Below are 21,644 nucleotides of genomic sequence, written 5' to 3' on the forward strand. Positions count from 1 at the left end.
TATTACTTGTAATGGATAATAGTAAATCCCATTCCACTTGAAAGTTGAAAGATTAAGTGACTTAATCTGGAAGCTGACATCTCCATAGAGTTAATTAGCATAAAGATATTAAGCTTTGGGGGGAAGGGTATAGCTCAGGTGGCAGAGCACAGCTTAGTATGCATGAGATCCTGAGTTCAATCCCCAGCACCTCCTCTAAAATAAATAAATAAATAAACCTCCCCCTCAACAAAAAAAAACTTTAAAAAGATATTAAGCTTTCTATAGTAGAGGTTTACCATTTCCCATATTTAAAAGCAACTGGGGATTAATTTATTTCCAAAATAAATCATATCTGAAACAAATTTGTATCAGTGATAGAAGTATTTGTAGAATTGAGGACTATGTACAGAATCTTATCTTTTTTAAACCTGAATACGTATTTATCTAGTCTCCTGATCATGTTACTTTCTAAGCACATCTGCCTCGCTTCCTACAGGAGGAAAAGGAAAATCATTTCAATCATTCAACTTGTGGATGAGCTGAGGGGATTTTTTGAGTCTGGCATCTTAAAGATGGAGGAGAGAGAATGGGGCAAGGAGTAGGATCTATTGGAAAGCCACGTTTTCTTCTCGGGTTGACAAGCACTCACAAGAGACCTGTTTGAGAACAGTGTACCCCACAGAAATGGTTCAAGAATAAAGGTGGAAAAACTCTGAGACTTAACTAAGCAGCTCCCATGCTCCAGGCACTGCTCACCAGGCTCTGCTCCGCTCAGCTCACCTGATCTTTCAAGTTGGAGAGTAGGCGAAGCAGCCAGTAAGTTGCAAAGTGAGAATTTGAATACAGGTGCCTTAACTCCAGAGCTCTTTCCCAGATGTGATAAGGGGGCCATTTGAATGATTTAATATCGCTAAGGAAAAAGGAGTGTGGGCAGCTGTAGCGCCAGGCTGATAGCAGTGGGCGTCTACAGTGGCAGAATGCATTTATCTTTTTATCAGGAATTGCAGTGGTGAAAAACATGTAACGTGGGGAGTAAGAAGATGGTCTGAGGCCCAGCTCTCCTACTTATATAACTCTGAAGTTCTAAATTCTTGATTTCTTCATCTGTAAAATGGAAATAACAATTCCTACTTCACAGACTTTCAAGGATGACATGAGGTAAAACATGTGTTTTGTATAGAGCTCTAGCCACTGGTAGACGTATTACCCCAAAGAGACCATTATCAAAGGTATAACTCTACTGTTTTTTGTTAATATTAATACAGCTGGCAACCATGTTGCGGGGGGAGGTGGTAGCTCAAGTGGTAGAGCGCATGTGTAGCACGTACAAGGTCCTGGGTTCAATCCTCTAAAAATGTAAATAAATAAATAAACCCAATTGCTTTCCCCCTCCAAAAAATACAGCTGGCAACCATATTTTAAGATTCAATTGGTGGGATTTCAGTAACAGTATTAGAAATCTTTACTTTACCTCATATCTACACACGTTAACAACTTGTATTATTAACATACTAAAATTCAGTCTAAATAAACACCAATCTTAAAATACTTGATTTTTCAGTCACTTTACTTGTTGAAGGATAATAGAAAATAATTTCTCGTGGAAGACAATAAGCAGTGCTATTTACTCATAGTGATTCTAATTTTTGTATTTGCCTTCCTAATATGTAACAGATGTGGAATGACACGGATTTGGCCCACCCCACCCCCAAATGCTCACTGCAACACAGGGCACCGAATCGGATTACACTCTGTATGTGACACCGGAAAATACTCACATATCCATGAAGAGAATCCAAGTTTGCTGTCATTTTAGTTTTTGCTAGTTTACTCAGCACGCGCCTAACATTTTGTTGTTATCTGGCTAGGAAAATTAAAATCCTGAAGGTGACCAAGATTTTCCAAAGAAACTTTAATTTTGTAGATCTCAAGGTCACTGACAAGGATACAAATATATTAAAATTTTAGCGGCTTTGAAAGTTAATTCCTGTCCGAAAAGCCTGTTGAGGGGCATTAACTAGATGTGTTCGTATCACGGCAACTACAGAGGAGAAACGATTTTGCAGTCTGATTAGAAACGTGACCATTATGATAAAAAGTCATATCCCTGTGAAAGAGGCCTATACATAATTTACTAATGGAGATACTGCAACTACCAAACTGTAAAAGCAAATGTAACTTATTCATGGACCTTATACCTTTAGAAACTTTAACTGACAGAACCTCACACTCATGAGCAAAATGAAAGGTGGGAAAAAACCCACTGCTGAATCTGAAGACTGGGGACTCTTTGGCTTATAAGTATCATGTATATATATGTATTGAACATCAATTGTGTCAAATCTCTACACAAAAACTATCCCCCCCCCCGAAAAAAAGAAAGCGACAGGATCTGGAGATGTCTGTGGTTCCCACTGTACATCAGAATATTTTGTCACTAAAAACTCCTCTCTGGTTTGGAAGAGTTTGTGACATTTTGTAGATTTGAGAAACCAGTTCCTTTAAATCTCCTGCAGCCAGTTCTTGCCCTTCTTCTCATCGTTAACGTGAAAAGGGCATGAGAAAAACAGGAAGGGCTACCCAGTCCTCAGTCCTTGAAGCTCAAGTCGAGGCCTAAGCGTCAGAATGAGAGGTACGGAGGCACGGCTGTTCCATTGTGAGACTTCACTCCTGCCCGTGACACCCACCCTCCCCTTCTGAGGCTACGACAGCAGCATCTAGAAAGAGATGCCCGTCTAAGCCACCTGAGAATAAGCCCCCAGGGGCAGACGGTGAAACGTGAAAATACCTGGAAGGAGCCATGCGGCAGCTCACAGGCCACGTGGTCCTGATGGAGGCGAAGGTGAGAACTCTCTGTGGGATTGTAGGAACTGATCGTTGGGGTTTGGGGGTCAGTCAGAAGGCAGGGGTGTTCTCTTACTTCCAAAAGAGGGAATTTAGATGAATTGTTATTTACCCTTTTAGGAAACTTCTGTTCAGGAATGAATTTCATTCTTGCATGTTGGTCCTTATAGAGGGAAACTGCACCACTTTGCTTTGCTTTTCAGCACACCACAGCTCAGAAATTTGGTTCTACTAATATCAAACGTGTAAATGTAAGAGAATGAGACTTTCAAGTGATGGGCACTGGCTCTCCAAAACCCTGCTGGAGGAAGGAAGGAAGAGCATTGTTGTTCCCCAGGGCCTGAGGACCCCACTGTAGCCTAGGTAAGGGGAATGTGTATTTGTTTCAAAAGTCAGAATCACCTCTCTCCTGACAACCATAATTCCTTTTATTTAGGCATATTTTACTGAACGTTAAGCGGCACAAATCCAAATAATAAGGTGCAGGCCAGTGCCCAGGCCTGTAATTCAGTTCAGCTTGGGTGTGAGTGTATGGACACACACACACTAACACACACACACTCTCACAGAGCCTTGCACATTTTACCATCCTGCAACTACAGCATTTTATGGAGCTATATAGCTTTTAAAAATAACCCCCCTGGTGCCCATGCACACACACTTTCTTTTCCTGGTCAATGCAGCAAGTGAAATTTATTTTAAAAGAAGGAAAGAGGAAAAAAAAAAAGACTTACACCAATGGGTTTATCTAAAAGGAAGCAAATTAAACAGAGCTATCCTGATAACAGCAGATGTCTAGTTATAATTCACATACCTAAGGCTGATTAATATATTCACAAACAAATCGAATGTATTGCCAAAAACAAACAAACAAAAATGCTGCTGTTAACACCCCAGCAGCTACTGGTTTGCTGTGCTATTCCATCAGGCAAAATGCTCTTTCCCCAGCTCCTAACACTATTTGTTTTGCTTCCTGCCAATCTCACAAATAATTCATCTTGTGTGTCATTTCCTCTTAAATGCTTCCTGGTGCTTGATTGCTTTGCCTGGGTGGCATTTGATTTCAAACTGCCATTTTACCTTTATAAACATTTAGAACTTTCTAAGCGTAAGGAGAATGCCCAAAAGGCATGCAAAAATGAGGTTGTAATTAAATCAGCAAAGTATGCTTTACAGAGTATCTAGCTTTCTGGGTACACCAGAAATCTCTCTTTGCATCCAATACTGTGTTTCCAGTCTGGGTGCAGAACTGTAAATTAACATTTACTCTAGCAAAGAGGCCCTGGAATCAACATATTTAATTTATTATTATTGCAAAGATTAGTGAAATAGAATACATATAATATATTTAAGAATCTGCACCCAGACCACAAAAAAAGGGGGGATAGGGGTGGGGGGAAGGTGAAAAGCAAAAAACAAAAGATAAAACAGAAGTAACATCAGTTACCACCTGATTTTTGTGGTAAAAAATAGAATATGACGTGCAATAGTGCAATTTTTCTTTGCTAGTCCAGCAATGCAAGTCTTAATAGGAAGTCCACGGAGGATTTTCTGCATTTCAGGATTTAGTTGCGTGCTTGCCGGGGGTTAGAGTTCCTGCCAGATTTCTGACTCTGAGTGGAATCACTATGGCTGGAATCACTTTTATTCAGTCCAAGATGACGGAGCTTCATATCCCAGCGCTGTGAAATGTAAAACAGAAACTGGTCACAAGCACATGTCACCAGAGTCATCACTTGTACTGTTCTAACAACTGAGCAAGATTGTAAAATCAGATCTTGAGAGCATTTTACTACTTTTCCAAATGTGTAAAATCTCTATACCAGGTTAACAATGAGAGCGATGCTATATGAACGTAATTCTTTGATTTTAAAAAGCACAAAGTTGGCCACTTGTAATAATATATCAGTAATGCTTTCAAATCAAATCGTAAGCTTAAAATCTCCATGTCGGTAGATGGTGACACAAATATGTGTCAATATCTGTGGGTATTTCCTGAGGTTACGCATACAAGTCTGCCACTTCATGGGTGATCAAGTGGAAGATTTACAGAGAGAATTTGAAGGAAGGGCAACTTTTTATCTTCCTCTCTTAATGACACATAAGAGCACAGCCTTTTATAACTATGTGATTTGAGCAGTGAAAAAAATGAAAATGGGGGGAGGGGATGACAACATTGTTAACTGACTATACTTCAATTAAAAAATATATAAGCAAAATAAAATAAAATGATTAGGCAGAAATTTTTAAAAAATGAGGGGAGGGGATAGGGTCCCTTACAATATTTTTCTAAGTTAATATATGCCAAGTGCAGCAAAACAGAACAAAGTTCTGCCCTCATTCTAAGTTTTGCAAAGCAGACATTACCAATTTTTTAATAACTATAATCAAGTTTCCTAATATTTCATTTTAACAATTTCAATTTTGTTTACATGTAATACAACAAACTAAAAGGAGGCTATATTATGGGTACTATAGGTAGAAATAAGAGTAAGTACTTTTTAAATTTTAATGAATATAGAAATAACCTGGATATCTTGTTAAATCTGCAGAGCATCATTCAGTGGGCTGCGATGGGGCCCAAGATTTTCATACTTAACAAGTTCCCAGGTGATGCCAACGTTGCAGGTCCAGGGAAGACACTTTGAGCAGTGAGGAGTTAATGTCAGATATGGCCCAAGTTCAAGTTCTAACTCCATCAGTTACCATGCAAAGTTTCTGGAACTTACTAGACCTTATCATTTACACATTAGAAAGTTATAAAGACTGTTTATTGTTCTGAAGGTGAACAGATGAAAAAGGTACACAATTCTTAGTACATAACAAATTTTCAATTTTTAATTGCTGAAATAATTCTTCATTTTAGCACCCTTTTACTCCATATCATATCTTACTGGTTTTCATATTTGAAAAAATAGTCTGATTCTCAACTCCCCAAGGCAGGCCAAATATCGTAATCTGAACAACCTGCTATGACCAACACTTTGGTTAAAAAAAGAAACAGTTTGCATGGCAAAACTATAAAAAGGGTCTTAATTTAATTCTTGATCTGTCCCTGAGAACAAAAAATCAGTTGAAAGGGCAACTCATTAAAAGGAGGAAACAAACAACAGTGCTCCATATAACTCTGTTTTACATCCTCAAAATTGACTGGAAAGCTAAAGTAAGGATCTCTATAGAGCCAAAACAGGCTGCCCACCCACAGACTTTAACCCTGAGTTCTGCATATGAATTAAAAAATGTTCAAGTTATTTCTTTCCTTCAGCGTGTTTAAATCCAGACTAAGACTATAGATGATTTTTACAATAATAACTGTGAGTTCCCCGTAGAAAGTAATAGAAAATATGTCTGCCTTCTGAAGAAACAAGACAAGCCAGGAGTCCTGGGTCTTTACATGATGATAATTGTTTCAGTACCAAATGAGAAGCAGCAAGCTGTGTTACATGCTTTGCAGCAAGGATGTTGAAAGCTCTTCCAACTGGTACAGGAATTTAGGACAAATTCCTGTTATGCATTAGCAAGCAGAAAACTGAATTAAAAGGACAGCAAGAGATTCCAACATACTTTTTAATAAACACCAAACAAACTGAAAAGATACACAAATAGAGAATTCTCCTGAGTCTGAACTTGAAATACAGCTCACTTTTGACAAAATACTAAAGAAAAAAGAGATTACTGGAGGGTATTTTCTCTCTGCAAAATAATGCCCTCTGTATTTTTGTAGGTCACTTTAACTGAAATGTGTCCGCTGTGTCAAGTGCCAGATGTATAAGATAAACTGCCCAGGGGTGTTTAACTTACCCTGTAAATGTTTCCCAAGCCTTCAAACTCACAGAAGGAAGAGGATGTATTATGTTTGGTACAATTCCCACTTTCCCCTCCCCCCGCTTCCTGTCCAACACACACATAAACACACACACACACACACATACACTTTTTGATTCTTTGCCCCTCTGTGCATACTGCCCCTACATCCCTTCAGTTGAAACAGATTTGCTTAGTATAGTAAGCGTAAATGGAATTTTCTACAAGGTGATTTATTGTGATTTTTAAAAAATGCATCACTTACAGAATCTCAGAGTCATTGGCTTAAAAATAAAGCTACAGTACAGCTCGAAGGACCTAATTTGGTCAGATCTTATCTACACAAATGAACGTGGCTGCACCCAGTACATAGGAATTGGTGTTTATGCACTGGGACAATCCTGGCAGTTTTCCACCTGTGCTTTATTCCCCCCTCCTCTGACTCACAGAACTGCAGTTTTTCAAGGAAGCAATACACTCACCTAAAAAAGCTAAATTTTTCAGCTTCTCTTGCAGCTAGAGATGGACATGAGACCCATGAATCCTAAGTAAAAGTTGTTAGATGGGGCACTTGGAAATCCCTTTGTAACCTCCTTTTCCTTTTACCCTGCGATGTAGGCGTGACATGGAGGTAGGGTAGCCATCCTGTGACCTCCGGCTGAACATGAAGATGGAGGCAATACCCTTAAAAATGGCAAAGCCATAAGCTGGAAGGAGTCTGGAGCCCTAATAATAATATGGAGTCACCAGACCAGGACTAGATTAACTACAGCTAGACTTCCCATTGTCAGAAGCCTGGCAGCTGTAGTTAGATCTCTGATACACTCTGATATAGAGAATTTGCTTCTTAAATGAAACAGACGTTAGAGACAAACTCAGTTCTTGGACTACTGAATATAGATATATCAAGTTTTAACATTTCTTATGTATTTGAGGGCAGCTATTTTGTTTAAATGACAAATGGGTGCTTTTCTACGTTTCTATGTATCACTCTGAATTTAAAATTGAGGCTTACCTTAACTTTTTTACCAAGTCGATCCTTCCATTTCTCAGCGATAGAACCTTCCACCAACAGTAATCTGTATTTTTTAAAGAAGCAATCATTGTTGAAAAATTAAAACACATTATTGAAAAACACAAGCAATTGGTGCCAAGAAAGACTTACTGTTTATACTAGAATAGGACAGCCAAGTTTTAGAACAGCAGTTCTTAACAATTTGGGAGTTACAGACCCCTTTAAGAACAAATGAGGTCATGACCCCTCTCCCCAAAAAACGCACACCTACAAATTTCACACATACTCTTTTCTATCCAATATATGAAATTGAAGGATCCAACTAAAAGCTATCTTTAGTCCCCCAGAAGGGAGGCAGATCCCAAAGTAAGAACCCCAGAGTAAGCTCTCCAGAGACAGGCAGTAAGGCTAGGACAGGCATAGAAATTGCTCTGAGTCCTTAAGGAGTGAATTACCTGGAGCGTTCCTCGTCTTCATAGCCCATGATGATATACTCCTCATTAACGTTAAGCGGAGGACACAGGCAGCCAGAGCTGGTGTAAAGGTTAACAGTGTCCCTTGGAATGTTCACCAGAGAAGCCTTTAAAATCTCCTTCACCTCCACTACCGCAGTCACGTCATGGCACTTGCTCTTTACTTCTTTAACTTTAGCCCGAATGACTGGATAAAAGAGAATAAAGCTGGGATGGTAACATCACACACAGTAGGCGTCCCATTCAGAAAAGACAAGGAGACTTCTTTCTAGTCAGTTCATATCCACTTGATGCTCAGTGAGTGCAGGGAAAAAGTCAGCCAGATATTTCTGCCTTTGACAGTAGTGAGTGACACACTACACAACACGCCTGCCCCTTTAAGGTTCAGCCCTGATCACCTTAGAATCTGCATGTACATTTATATTTGTGTGTGTATATGCACGTGTGTGTGCACATATTTCATTGTGAGAAACCATTTAGATCATCAAGGGTTGAGTGGATCTGGGTGTAATTTTCCTCCAGAATTTCGCTTCGGATGTGTACAGATGTATGTGTATATTTGGATGTACGTGTACAGCTTCAGTTGTTGCCAACAGGAATTTAAACTATATTAACTTCACTATATGTAAAGACCTAGCACTTTAAAATGCTTTGTTTCCTCGTCAGCATTCTTCTATCAGGTCTATTAATACTTTTCTAAAGAGTTAGGGTTTTCTTTGGTGTCATAAAGTAGTCCTGCTCCACAGTGTGCCCAAGCTGGTTCTGCAATCTTTCCACCTGCCTCCTCTGATCTCACTGGTCAGACATCAGCTCCTTTCTTCCTTTATTTCAGTAAATTTTTTATACTCTCCTTTATATATACTGCATTTTCTTTTAAAATAAACACTGACCCCACTCACGTGCTATGGAATATGGTCTAACTTGTCAATTGTATTAATCTACTTCTCTCAGTGGATATACTGGCACCCAACTTATAAGACTTGCCTTTACTTCTCAATATGAAGACAAATTGCCTTAAAAGTAATCAGTTCAGTTGCAAAATCAAAGTATTTGACTGAGAATATAGAAAGTACAGCTCTGTTGCTTTTCTGTATTTCTCTCCTTTGGAAGAGCCAAATTCTTTAGATTCCTACTTCTGGTAAATGAGCGAGATTTTTTTTTTAAGGGGGAGTTTGAAAAAGCCTAAGAAGCAAAAATATCAATTAGGAAGAAGTCAATGGCTTTCACCCAGGCACCCTCATTGCTCTAGTTCAACATCCACGGACGTTATAGAGAGGAAAACACAACATGTCCACATGAGTGTACTTTTTGAAAGCCTCTTAGGCACGTATCTGCAGACCACTTTCATCTGAGTCCCTTCCCACATATTTTAGGGGTTTTGGACTACAAAGGAAAAAGCAATCCACGAAATCTAAGTCCAGTTAATCAACCATTTCCCCCATCAATGCCCCAATTCCATACAGAAAGTTATTCAATAACATTCCACCAGTACAACACACATACAAATTAAGCTACTAATCCTAAAAACTTTAGGACAAAACCTCATTTCTGCTTCATAGGTATTTCAATCTTCAGAGAATTAGGTGTCTCAAGTATGAGAATTTATAGCAAACAAAATATAACTGCCCAGCTATCCCTGTTTGGTTTGATTTGTGAGTGAAGGAGTCCCTTTCTATTAGGGTTCTATTTTATTTTAACAAAAGATAAGGTTGCCCTTTTTGAAATGTCATTTGGGAGGATCAGATGATAGATTCACAGCCCGACTAGCAGAGATGTTTTGGTGTCCTGGCTTCTGTGAATGTGCTTCATAGCCTTCATCAACTATTAGAGATCAGTGAACTGTGCAAATGTTCTCAAACTAATGATTTATTTACCCAATGTGTCTACTATTTTCATTAGAAATTTTTAGCACATGTACCTACTCCAAAATAAATATCTCTCTACAAGACTTACTTTATTATTCAAGTAATTTTGTTAAAGCTCCAAGAGCTTTTAACTGAATTAATCTGAATGAAGCAGAGGATTTATCTGAATTATCAGTAGCTCCCATCCCCACTTTGTTTTCTCAGTAGACACATGCAGATATTTAAGAAATAAAAATCAACATATTTTAGAATTATAAGGTATTTTCTTTTCAGAGCTTTTGCCTCTGTATCATCATTTCAGAGCCTGCCTTAGCCAAAGAATCTCTAAGTAAGCCTCAGACGAGTGAAAATCCTTAAACTATAGGTAATCTGAGTATTATTTGGCTATGAGAAAGAAATTATCTTTTTCCATTGATAGTGATCTCTGTCCCATTTCCTGTTAAAATAGTCACTCAGCTACTTTGTGGAAGATTTTGTCTTTCCATGACTTGGAACCACCAGTATTTTATCTTTTTACAAAAATAGCAGCACTAACCATTGCAGCACTAAGAAAGTTGGATAAAGTAAAAATTGATAATGGGTAAAATCAATACAAACTGAACTAAAATTCCCCAGTACAAAATTTTTACTATGCTTTTTAAAATTATAACTGTATTTAAAAGTTCATAGAGCATTTTTCAATCTCACAAAGCTAATCTAAAAATTAGACTTCCCTTTCTTTATGATTTTTTCACATCAATTGTAGAGGAGGGGGTCCTCAGATGAGCAGCCAAGCATCTGACTTCTTAGGTAAACATAACATTTCAAGCTTGGAAAGTATGTCTACCATTGGCCAAGAGAAACTAGCTTCTTCTAAAGATGATTAAAAATAAATAATAGAAAATAAAAATTAATTCCATTGAGAAAAACTTCTGAATAATAAAGGAAGGACAAACTTAAATTCAATAATAAAATAAGGACAATAATACATCTCACAGAGCAGTTGAAAAAATTACATAAGATAGTGTGTGGAAACCACCTAACACAGTACCCGGCCCAGAGACAGCAGGCTTTTTCCTCCCCAGTTAAGTCTGTCAGCTATGTTTGGGTTGGTAGCTCTTCAATTAATATTTTGTTTATCAGAATGCCGTGTATCTAGGTCAAGCTAGATAACAAAACATTTCCTTAATGGAACACTAACAAATTCTGTGTTACTTTCCAACTCTGTAAATGTTTTCCATGCGACAAACTACTTGAAGAAATCAAGTTTGATTCTTTTAGCAATCTCTTATGCATTGATGTGCTCCTCTGTTCACCCCACTTACCGTTCACCCCAGTAAAACACAACTGATGACCCACTGCAGCTCCAAAGCCTCCTCAGCCTGTCAGAGAGAGGAGTCCCTCCCCTCTGTTTTGAAACGTATCTCCTGTGTACTTAATTGCGTGGTTCTAAGATGCCAGCAGTGCTGTCTGATACGCTTCAAAAAATTAAGCATTTGTTAAGAATTGTGCCCATATGAGACATGTTAATTATTTGGAACAGGGAGACTATGCTTTTAAAATTTGTCCTTGTTAATTTGTTTTTAAGCCTTATTTTTCAATTGCTGTATTCATTTACACACACACACACACACACACAACACACAAACACACACACAAACACACACCTCTTTCTTAGCCCAGCAGTTTATAGGTCAATGGTGAAGTTATCCTTACCATAGTTGTAATTGTTTCGGAAATAGGTCTTCTGTGTAGCTCTAATAGGTTTACATTTGCAGCGTTCTAAAAAATAGAACATTTTATCTATTATAAGCAAAATTTCAATATTAGCTAATGTAAACAAAAGAATTGTTTATGCACATTTTGTGGTAAGATTAAAGCCAAATTTGGTAGCAAGGAGGCTCCTAGGAATTCTATGTGTTTGATCTCTTTCTCCTGAAACAACATTCACATTTATTCTTTCTACAGAGCCTCTTATTCAGTGTCAATATGCTCATAAGTGCCTGGCCTCCAGCGTACCACCCAAATCCTAAGGAAAGATTGTTCTCCACCAAGCATGAGGAGAGCATGGCCCCTGAATCCTAAAAGAGACATGCTTAGTGCTTATGGCAGTAGAATCAATGCCTACTGAGAGGCAGCATAGGCTTATGCTCAGGTGACTGGTTTACCCCCGTGCAGGACCACGTGCATTTGTATACATTTTCCAGATTACACAGCATTCCCCCAAACATTAGTTTCTGGATCGAAAAGCAACTCAGTGAGAAAAGCAGGTATTATTATAACCCAGTGAACTTACTGAAGTTCTTAAGAAGAGAGAAGTGATCTCTTTTTTTATATTTTTTTTTTTTTAGTTTTTCATTTTTTAATTTTTAATTGAAGTATAAATTATTTACATTACATTAGTTTCAGGGGTACAACATAGTGATTCTCATGAGCACCGACTAGAGCAGAATAATTGCTATTTAACCCACTGGTATTTTTATACTTATGGGAAGAAATTACTATATACGTATTTTATTTTTTATTCTTCTTTTGCTCCTATTATTTTTTTTTAAATTATAATTGATTTACAATGTTATGTTTAAAAAGGTTTTTTTTTAACTTTTTTTTTTAATGGAGGAGGTACTGGGGATGGAACCCAGGACCTCGTCCATGCTAAGCACATGCTCTACCACTGAGCTATACCCACCCCATACATATTTTAAAATGAGAAGTTCCATGCATTTTAAATTTCTGGTGAATAGTGACCAGAACATATTTTCTATGTAATATAATACAGGTGTATGTAATAAAGGTTCCAGTTCTCTCAAAATGTTTCATGTGTAGGATAAATCATTTAACATCTTGGAGACTGGATTACTATATTGCTTATAGATTACTTAGCTGAGAAATATACATCATATCTACATCATAACCATGGTAAACTGCTAGTCATTGAAGTCAATATTAAAATAGAAGATAATACACAATTACCTTAGAAAGCATTTTATTTTGTGTAAAGATTTCTTTAAAATAGAAAGCTTCATTTAAAATGAAATGGCATGTGTTTCTTCTACTTGGACACAGAAAAAGGAAAAAAGAACACATGAATCACAGAAAAGAAGCCAACAAAAAATTTTTTTATTAAGAAGTGTTTATGTTAGCATGGAGACCAGGAAAAGGCAGAAGCTTTTGTTGACCATTTGACATTGTGTCTTCTCATCAAAACAAGTATCTCCAAGTTGAACTTAGAGATGACATGCTTTAAAGCAGTAGCCCCAAGGAGAGTAGCACCTTCACTACCAGCTTTCAGTTCTAGAAATAAGCCTCTCTACAGGGAACAGGAGCTGATCTTCAAAGCAAAGCGGCCAGTGCTGTTGTTCTTACCCGAGAAAGACGTGAGAATTTTCTCAGTGCTACACAAAGCCATTTCCTTGTTCTGCAGATAATTTTTAACACAATTTCTGTGGAAAAACAATCTCAGCCCAACAAACTGTAAGCGGTATCAGTGCTGGTTGCTATTTTGAAGAAGACGCCTAGAAAAATACTTTCTTATTAGCAAAACATTTATATTCCCACTTAAAATGGAATAGGGGGGATGGTATATCTCAAGCGGTAGAGTGCATGCTTAGCACTCAAGACATCCTGGGCTCGATCCCCAGTACCTCCTCCAAATATAAATAAATAAACCCAATTACCTCCCCTTCATTAAAAAAAAAAGAGTAAAATGGAATGGAAAGCTATCTAGTTCTATTGTACAGTTGTTTCATTTTGTACCAAAATGTTACACATTTTTAAAAGAGAGGTATTCTTGAGATGAGGCTACTTCTGAAAAAAATAAATGCCATGGTCTTTGATTTAAAAATTATCCTTACGCATACATAGATAATAGTCTTCTGCTTTCTGTCTATTTAAAAATAGATATCTACTCATTAGAAATAATGCGTGTAGATAAATGATCTACATATTTGTAATTCTTCAGAAACTTGCACATATGCTAATAAAAAATTATTGGCAAAAATACACCAGCTGTCACTGGATTAAGTCTAATGTGATGTTGTTACCATATAATTTTGCTTGAAGCATAAAAAAATGGATTCCACAAAACTTTCCAGGCAGAGATTTTTTTCAAAAAAAAATCGTATAATAATTTAGGAAGATTTCAAGTAGGTATTTCCACAACTATATGTACAACTAGATGTATTAGCTAAACTCCTTCCTAGTAGCTAATGACCTAAGCAATTATACTCTTGGGGCTAATTTTGTTCCTCCTGAATGCACCTGTTTTTCCTGCTGGCCTCAGAGGTAGCAATGCCATGCTATTATATGAGGCATTTTCTATGCTCCAATCCCTAGCTCTTGCTATAAGCAAATATCTGTCTAGTTGAAGTAACTAGTAGCTCAATAAAATAACAGAGTAATAAGAAGGAATGAAATTTTACATCCACAAGGCTCAAATACAGAACTTCCTTTCACTTATTTCCACTAATTCAACTCAAACATATTCATATCTGAGGGTATTCATCAACAGATCTGGAGGTTTATCCCTCTTCTAAATTATTTCTACTCACAGCTACATATATATTCCCCCAAACCCAAGAACTGGGAAATGGTTAAAAAAAGAAAAACATAGAGGGATACACTGCATGCATTATTGACTACATTTTTTTTGGCACCAGCCACTCTAAATCAGACTGCAATTGCTTATTTTTATTTATGACCAATAGTTGATTTCTCAGACTTTTTATTGGGCCAGTAGCAGCATCATCATATTGACTTTAATTCACTAATAATTTTTCCAAGAGTCTTCCTCTCCCAGCTTCCTAATGGCACAAGGTCTATTTTCCCCCTATAGTAGCAAAGTAAAATCTATTCTTCTACTAAGCTTTGCACAAAGACCATTAAATATTGATTTGCTTGCATTCCACTGCTGAGAAGAAAAACTTGTGAAGCAACTGCCTCGGTGTACTTATCTAAGGAAAAAATACGAAGAAGTTAGAGGAGCTGGCTGCAACAAAATAAATTAAGAAGTGGCAAAGAGTTCTTCAAAGGTCGGGAAGGTTTTAACATAAGCAATTCATTCCCCTTGAATTCAAAAATTAAATGTAACTCTCTGAATTGCAGAACAGCATCGGTGCCACATCCCACAAGCATCCACGGTGCACGGAGCACCAGGAAACTGTCTTGGGCAGCTCTCCATCATGTCCTCTAGCTGGGGTGTCTCAGCTACACTTCCAGAATCAATGGTCTCCTGCTTCCCTGCTAATGAAACTGAAAATTGTTTATTATCCGAGTATGAAGATGAGTTTACCACCCTAGAACAGGTAAGAGTCTGTTAACTTAGCCTGCCCAGTGCTCCACAGAGGCTGGTCTGCAGTTCACCACAGCTGCCCCACCGTGACTGAGCCACTAACAGCCCCGCTGTCACAACGCGGAGGCATCTTAGAAACATAATTCTGAGGTGAAAGCAATCACATCTTTCTTTATTCAGTTTTTCACTCATAAGAATCAGCTCATTTTTTGAAAACACATAGTCTTTTTTTTTAAAGGGTCATATGATTTTACAAGATCTAAAAATTGTAAGCACCTGACACAATTATGAAATTTGATACTCACTGGACCTTTACTATTTAATGCCACTTTGTTTGAGTTCAAGCTTAAGTGTGATACGCCTTTCTAACTAACCCTGACCTTTGTTTGAAGTTGACTTCTCCTGGGTCTCCTCCAGAGCTGTAAGACTATAATTAACTTTGGCATATTCCAAAACCGCTATAACCTTTCATGAACCATGACTTCGGAATATTACTATCTACTAGTGAATATTTTTCTGCTTTTTTTTTTTTTAAGGAAAAGATCTTAGATCTGTACTCAAGATTTATTGTCAGGGGGAGGGATATAGCTCAGGGATAGAGCACATGCTTAGCATGTACAAGCCTGGGTTCAATCCCCAGTACCTCTACTTAAAAAAAAGAAAAGAAAAGGCTTATTGTCAAAAAGTAGTGGGGAAAAAGAAAATACAATTCTATCTGTGTTACGATTTCTACTGCTCTTTCAAGACTGACTGTTTCTAATCAGATCAGAGTTTAAATAATTTTAATTTGTACCAAATGAACTATATGTTTTCTATTTGACCCTGGAAGCCCACTTGTCCACCTTCTCTCCATTTTAAGACACACTGGAGCAGACCATAACACATTTTAAAGCAGGTGTAAAAAAATAAAGTTTTATGATCCTTAAAGTTTTATGACTTCTTGACTAAGACCTAGATCTATATTTTCAACTGCCTGTAAGTGGTGTCCATGAGCATGTCTTAAGAAATTTGAAACATACATCCATATCCATCATGCAATAAACTTGTCTTTCTACAGAAATAGTGTTTTCTTACTCTACAACCCTGGGATATCCATGCTTCTCTAAATATGAGACAGGAAAGGAAAAGAAAACTAACACTTGTTGAACATTTTGAGTCACTTATATATTAATTCACTCATTCTACAAATATTTATCAGGCATCTGCTACATGTCAAGTTCTACGCCAGCATGTAGGGCACCTGATGGGCACTGCAGACAATCCAGAAAAGGATACAGACATTGAACAAATAATTACACACAAAATAATTTACTTTCATGTATAATACATGCTATGAAAGAAAAGTACAATGTGCAATGAGAACATACGACTTGATGACGTACACTAGTCTGGTCTTCAGAGTCCTCTGAGGAAATGACATTTAAGCTCGAAACCTGAAAGATGAGTTGCAGTTATCTAGGCAGGAACTACATCTTTATACATAAGACAGTGAAGAAGTCCATAAAAGAGACTGAGAGGGAGTCTCTAATGAGAGGGAAGAAATACAGGAGAGCGTGGAGTCAAAAAGCTGGAGGAAGATGGTGTTTCAAGGGAACAGGAGAGCTCTCTTTGAGGAGAGCACTCGCAAAACGCAAATGACTTAAGAGAGAAAGGGGTCCATTGAATTCAGTTGGCAAGAAGATGGGACCCTGAACAAAGGGGAGAATAGGACTCTGAAAGCCAGAGGGACACTCTATCCATCAACAAGAAGAAAAACAAGAGAGGGGTACTGAGGCTGCCAAGCTTATAAATCTGTTGGTGGGATGATGAGCAAGTTCCTTCTGAGGCTTTTACTTTCTCACTGGAGGATGAAGTCATCAGCTGTGGGGAATGAGGCGCTGAGAGAAGCTGGGTGTGGAAGAGTGAGGAGAAAAAAGTATAAAACAGTCATTTTATCGATGGAAAGGCAAATTTTCTAGAGAAAAAAGGTAGGATTGCTAGGCAATGTTGAGTGTGTATCTGAATTTTATTTTGAACTTAGAGTGAAACCAGCTGAGTAATTTTCTCCAGCAATGAGAGCTGAGAATTTGCCAAGGGAATATGCCAGAAGAAAAGACAGACAAGGGAGTTGAGGGTATTTTCAAGGGAATGATGATGTCAGTAGACCATGAAATCTCAGGTGTATATAGAGGTTAGGGGTGAACAATAATAGTAAGAGGTCTATGAAAATTAGGCAGTCCCAGTGGAGTAAAAGTTTCAGGAGTGATGGTACTAGAGCAAATCTGCTGGAGTGAAAAGAGATGGTAGCACAGAATGGGATACTCGCAATTCAGATTACAGAACTGGCACCAATGCTAGATGGCAAGGTACAGAATGTGCCCATGGATGTGGATGGCTGGGATAGGACAGATGAATAGGTGAGTGAAGTGAAGAAGTTGATGTACTAGATGGAAGATCTACTTTGTCATTGGAGTCATCAAAATGGCAACAGTGATGGATGCCAGTACACAACGTGTTCAGGGAGAGCTTCATGAAGGGTGGGCAATACATCATTTGGCCTTCCAGAATGTCAGTTTCACTACACTTCCAGGAAAAAAGAGATGGTGAAACATCCCTAGATTCCACCCCTAGGACCACTTTCTCTCTTCCCAAAATTACAAGTCATGAAATGGACATTTTATTGAAAATCTAGAGGATCTTATTCCTGGTACATTTAAAAAAAAAAAAACAAGAACAAAAACAAAAAGACAGAACCCGTATGTCTTGATCTCGATGAAAGAAAATTTTTAAACAGAACAACAATGTCTCTCTTGAAGAATCAGGAGCCAAGTTGATCTACATTGCTAAGTAGATCTGTACCGCTGAGACAGAGTCCAGAAAACACCATGTTTAAAAGGATGGACTGTTTAGAAAAATCCCATATGATATCACTTATAAGTGGAATCTTAAAACAAGGACACAAATGAACTACTTATTATTTATAACTTAGATGATTGATTTCTTGAATATGCATAAGCACATTTGACTGTCCTTTATGATTGGATTACTGCATTCTATTGATTCTTATTTTGTGGTTGCTTTATTCCTTTGATAACTATGCACGTTTAAAAACCTAAAGCTCTAAACTGTTCTTAGAAACAATGAACAGTACATATATGTAAATTTTTAAATATATGTACAGTATATTGTATATATGTATTTACATGCAATATATTGTATATGTGCAGTCAAAATGTAACAATTCTACCCAATAAAACTGAAAAATGAAAAAAAATTTTTTTAAAGGATAGACTTTTATTTTCAGGCACAGCTGGGTTTGAAGCTCAGATCTATCTCTTACTACTTATGTGACTTTCAATATCTAAAAAGTGGTATCTTGCAGAGTTACTGAGAGAATTAACAGAGATAATACACATAAAATGCTTTTCACAGTACTGGGCACAGCATGCCCCATAAATGTCAGACTTAATTATGCACAAGATTCACTGGGAATCCCAATCCATCATTTGTAAAGACCATTTAATAAGCAAGAGAAGCAATATTTTCTCAAGGCTCCTGGCCACCTACAGAACTGTGGGGCTGACTAAAAGTAAGCACAAGCAATCAGATTTTTTTTTAAACAGTGCCTGACTGTGCTGTTCTGACTCAGGTACCCCAAGCTAATTTCTGTTCTGATGTAGGGAGTCCATTTGAACTATCAAGTACACATCCAAAATTTGAAGCATCAAGCTTAGCAAGCCAAAATAATCCTATATGTGGCCTTTCTAATAAATATTATGGTGTTAAAGAGTATGGTTAAGTGATGAAGGGCACATGGGTTTCAATCCCAGCTCTGTCCCTTCCTAGTTATGTGGCCTTGGGCAAGTTACAAAACCTATTTCTAAACTAATGCTGACCACCCCATAGGGCTATGGTAAAAATTTAAAGAGTAAGTCATATGCAGAATTTGACAGAGCCTGGTACTTAATCATTCATTAGATGTTAACTAGTACTAGTAGTAGTAATATATAAACCAACCAAAAAGAGCTGAAAATATTTTATGCAAATTCAAGAGCCATTTATGAAATAGAAGAGATAATTTCCTAACCACAAAAGAATCATCTATAAGTTTCAGGATAAAAATTCGCTAAATTTTCCCTAGAGATAGATACTTAATTTCGATGTATTTCATTTAGTTTGGGAAGAACTGTACAAAAAAAGAAGAGAATTTAGTAATCATATTGGTATTATGCCCACACAAAGACATACTATACCATAATAAAAAAGGATGAAATGATACGTAAAACTAAATGGGTAAATTGCAAACACATTGAGATTTGTTTTGCAAAAACAAAAGCAGCCATTCACAAAAGAGTATGTACTGCATGAGTCCATTCCCATAAAGCTGAAGAAAAAATAACATTAATCCGGGGTAATAAAATCAGACCTGTGCTTGCCTCATAGTGGGGTGGGTGATTGGCTCGGCACAAGGGAATTCTCAGGGGTGATGGAAATGTTCTTTATCTTGATCTGGGTGATAGCTACATGAGTGTATACATTTGTCAGAATTCAGAGTGGCATGCACCTAAGAATTGTGCATTTTACTGTAAGCAAATTACCATTAACATAAAAATTCATACTTATGTGAATTCCTTTCATTTTTCCATAAATTAAAGTATGCTGTGACTTAGTAGCTGTTCATGATGTGTTTAAAATAATATTTATTTCCTAAACATATACATGGGGCAAAGAATACCATACTAGATTTTATTTTGGATTAGAGCAGTATGTGGAAAATGCAATGAAGTTGATTGGTGAATTTTTAGGGAATATAGTAAGGCTTTAAAAAGCAAAAATAACATTTGTTCAATTTAGCTGAAGAAACAAACCTCAACTATTGTAATAAAGGTCTCAATTCCTAGTAATTTATTTGCTCCTTGTAAAAGGGAAGTGGTTAAGATTGAGGGAACTAACACTATATTAATAAGAAAACAAAATTCAGCTTATTCCTTTACAATTTAGGTCTTCAGAAATATTGAATAAACTGCCTTTCAGAACTGGATCCAAGGGTCATTTAGGATATACAAAATACAGAGAATCAATGCCATATGCCTGTTTTCTCCTGTGAGATCAGGAGTGTCAGTTTGGGGATGTACAGGCCACTCTAAAGAGATCAATTAACAGAAAAACAGAGAGGGCTTCACAGTCTTTCGGAACATCATGTATCTGTTCAATTCCAAGTGCACAGGAAAGAGGTGGACAAAGAGGGAGTGCAGTCAGCTGCTCACTCCTTCATTCCGTGCCCTTGACGTGTGGTACCCCTGGTACAGGAGGTGGTCATTACATTTGTGATGAGGGAAGTGTATGGCTCAGTGGTAGAGTGTGTGCTTAGCATGCATGAGGTCCTGGGTTCAATCCTCCATTAAAAAAAAATAAGTAAATAAATAAACAAATCTAATTACCTCCCCCCTTCAAAAAATAAATAAATCCATTTTTAAAACTATTTTAAAATGTAAGCATGTAAACTGACAAAAAATAAAGTTGAAAACAAAAAAAAATTTTTTTTTTAAATTTGTGAATAAATGGTGGGTGAATGGACTGTGTAAACTAAGCAGTTTGTGTTGAGGATCTGGGAAAACAGTGGTGCCACATACTAAAAAGCTGCCAGGAGTAAATTTTTAATGAAAAGATAATTATTGCAAATGTCGTATTTAAAGGACAAGTAGGCTGCCCAGATAGAGATGTTTATTGAAGGAGAAGTGTGAACTCTCCCTGGGGGAGCGATCAGAGCTGTCATGGGAGTGATGCGTAAGCCCAAGTAGCCGGATGGACTGGAGCAGGAAGAAGTCCTTGTAAGGAGGAGCAGAGGCCAAGCACAGAGCCCTGGGGAATGGCCACAACTGAGGCACAGGAGGAGGAGGACTAGGACAACTTGGGTAATAACTCAGGGAGAAAAATGCTTAGGAATAGTATTTATCAAAAATATCCACCACTGCAAAGTAATGGGGAAAAGCACATATTTGCAAGCTACTGTGTAATTATAAAAATACTATTTTTACCTATCCTAAATTGTTTTCAATAAAGATAGAAGTTGTCACAAGTTAATTCAGCCTCTGTAGTCAGTAAACATTTGCACCAAAGGAATAAAACTAGATTCCTTCTCAAAATTAGTAGAAAAGCCAAAGGGGAGGAAATAAGTTTGGAGAAGGAAAGAGAGAGAATGGATCTATACTACCCAAGCTAGGCAGTGGTCATCTCAGTAAAAGGTGGGGGGGGGGGGTGCCGGGGCAGGCCTGGCAGGTGCAGGCAATCAGGAATCTCCAGTTACTCAGCTGCAGAGAGGAGTTTCACTGAAGCACCTCTGAAAAAGGGCCAGGAAGGCGTTAGTGAAAACTGGGGTAGCGTACCCAACTTCCACCAGCAGGTACTACTCA

At 37.5% G+C, this 21,644-nt stretch overlaps 1 protein-coding gene across 1 annotated transcript in view; it reads right to left on the reverse strand.

Moving 5' to 3' along the window:
• Positions 1–3,500: 3,500 nt before the first annotated feature.
• Positions 3,501–21,644, reverse strand: part of FRZB (frizzled related protein) — a 31,098-nt gene continuing 12,954 nt past the window's right edge. The window contains exons 3-6 of the mRNA XM_032479875.1: positions 11,679–11,744; positions 8,101–8,305; positions 7,646–7,709; positions 3,501–4,508 (exon numbers count right to left, since the gene is read on the reverse strand). Coding sequence (XP_032335766.1) covers positions 4,392–4,508; positions 7,646–7,709; positions 8,101–8,305; positions 11,679–11,744 — 452 coding nt within the window. The 3' untranslated portion in view covers positions 3,501–4,391. The remainder of the gene's footprint in view (positions 4,509–7,645; positions 7,710–8,100; positions 8,306–11,678; positions 11,745–21,644) is intronic.

Source organism: Camelus ferus, chromosome 5 (genome assembly GCF_009834535.1).
Source record: "Camelus ferus isolate YT-003-E chromosome 5, BCGSAC_Cfer_1.0, whole genome shotgun sequence".
In the NCBI taxonomy this organism is placed as follows: domain Eukaryota; kingdom Metazoa; phylum Chordata; class Mammalia; order Artiodactyla; family Camelidae; genus Camelus; species Camelus ferus.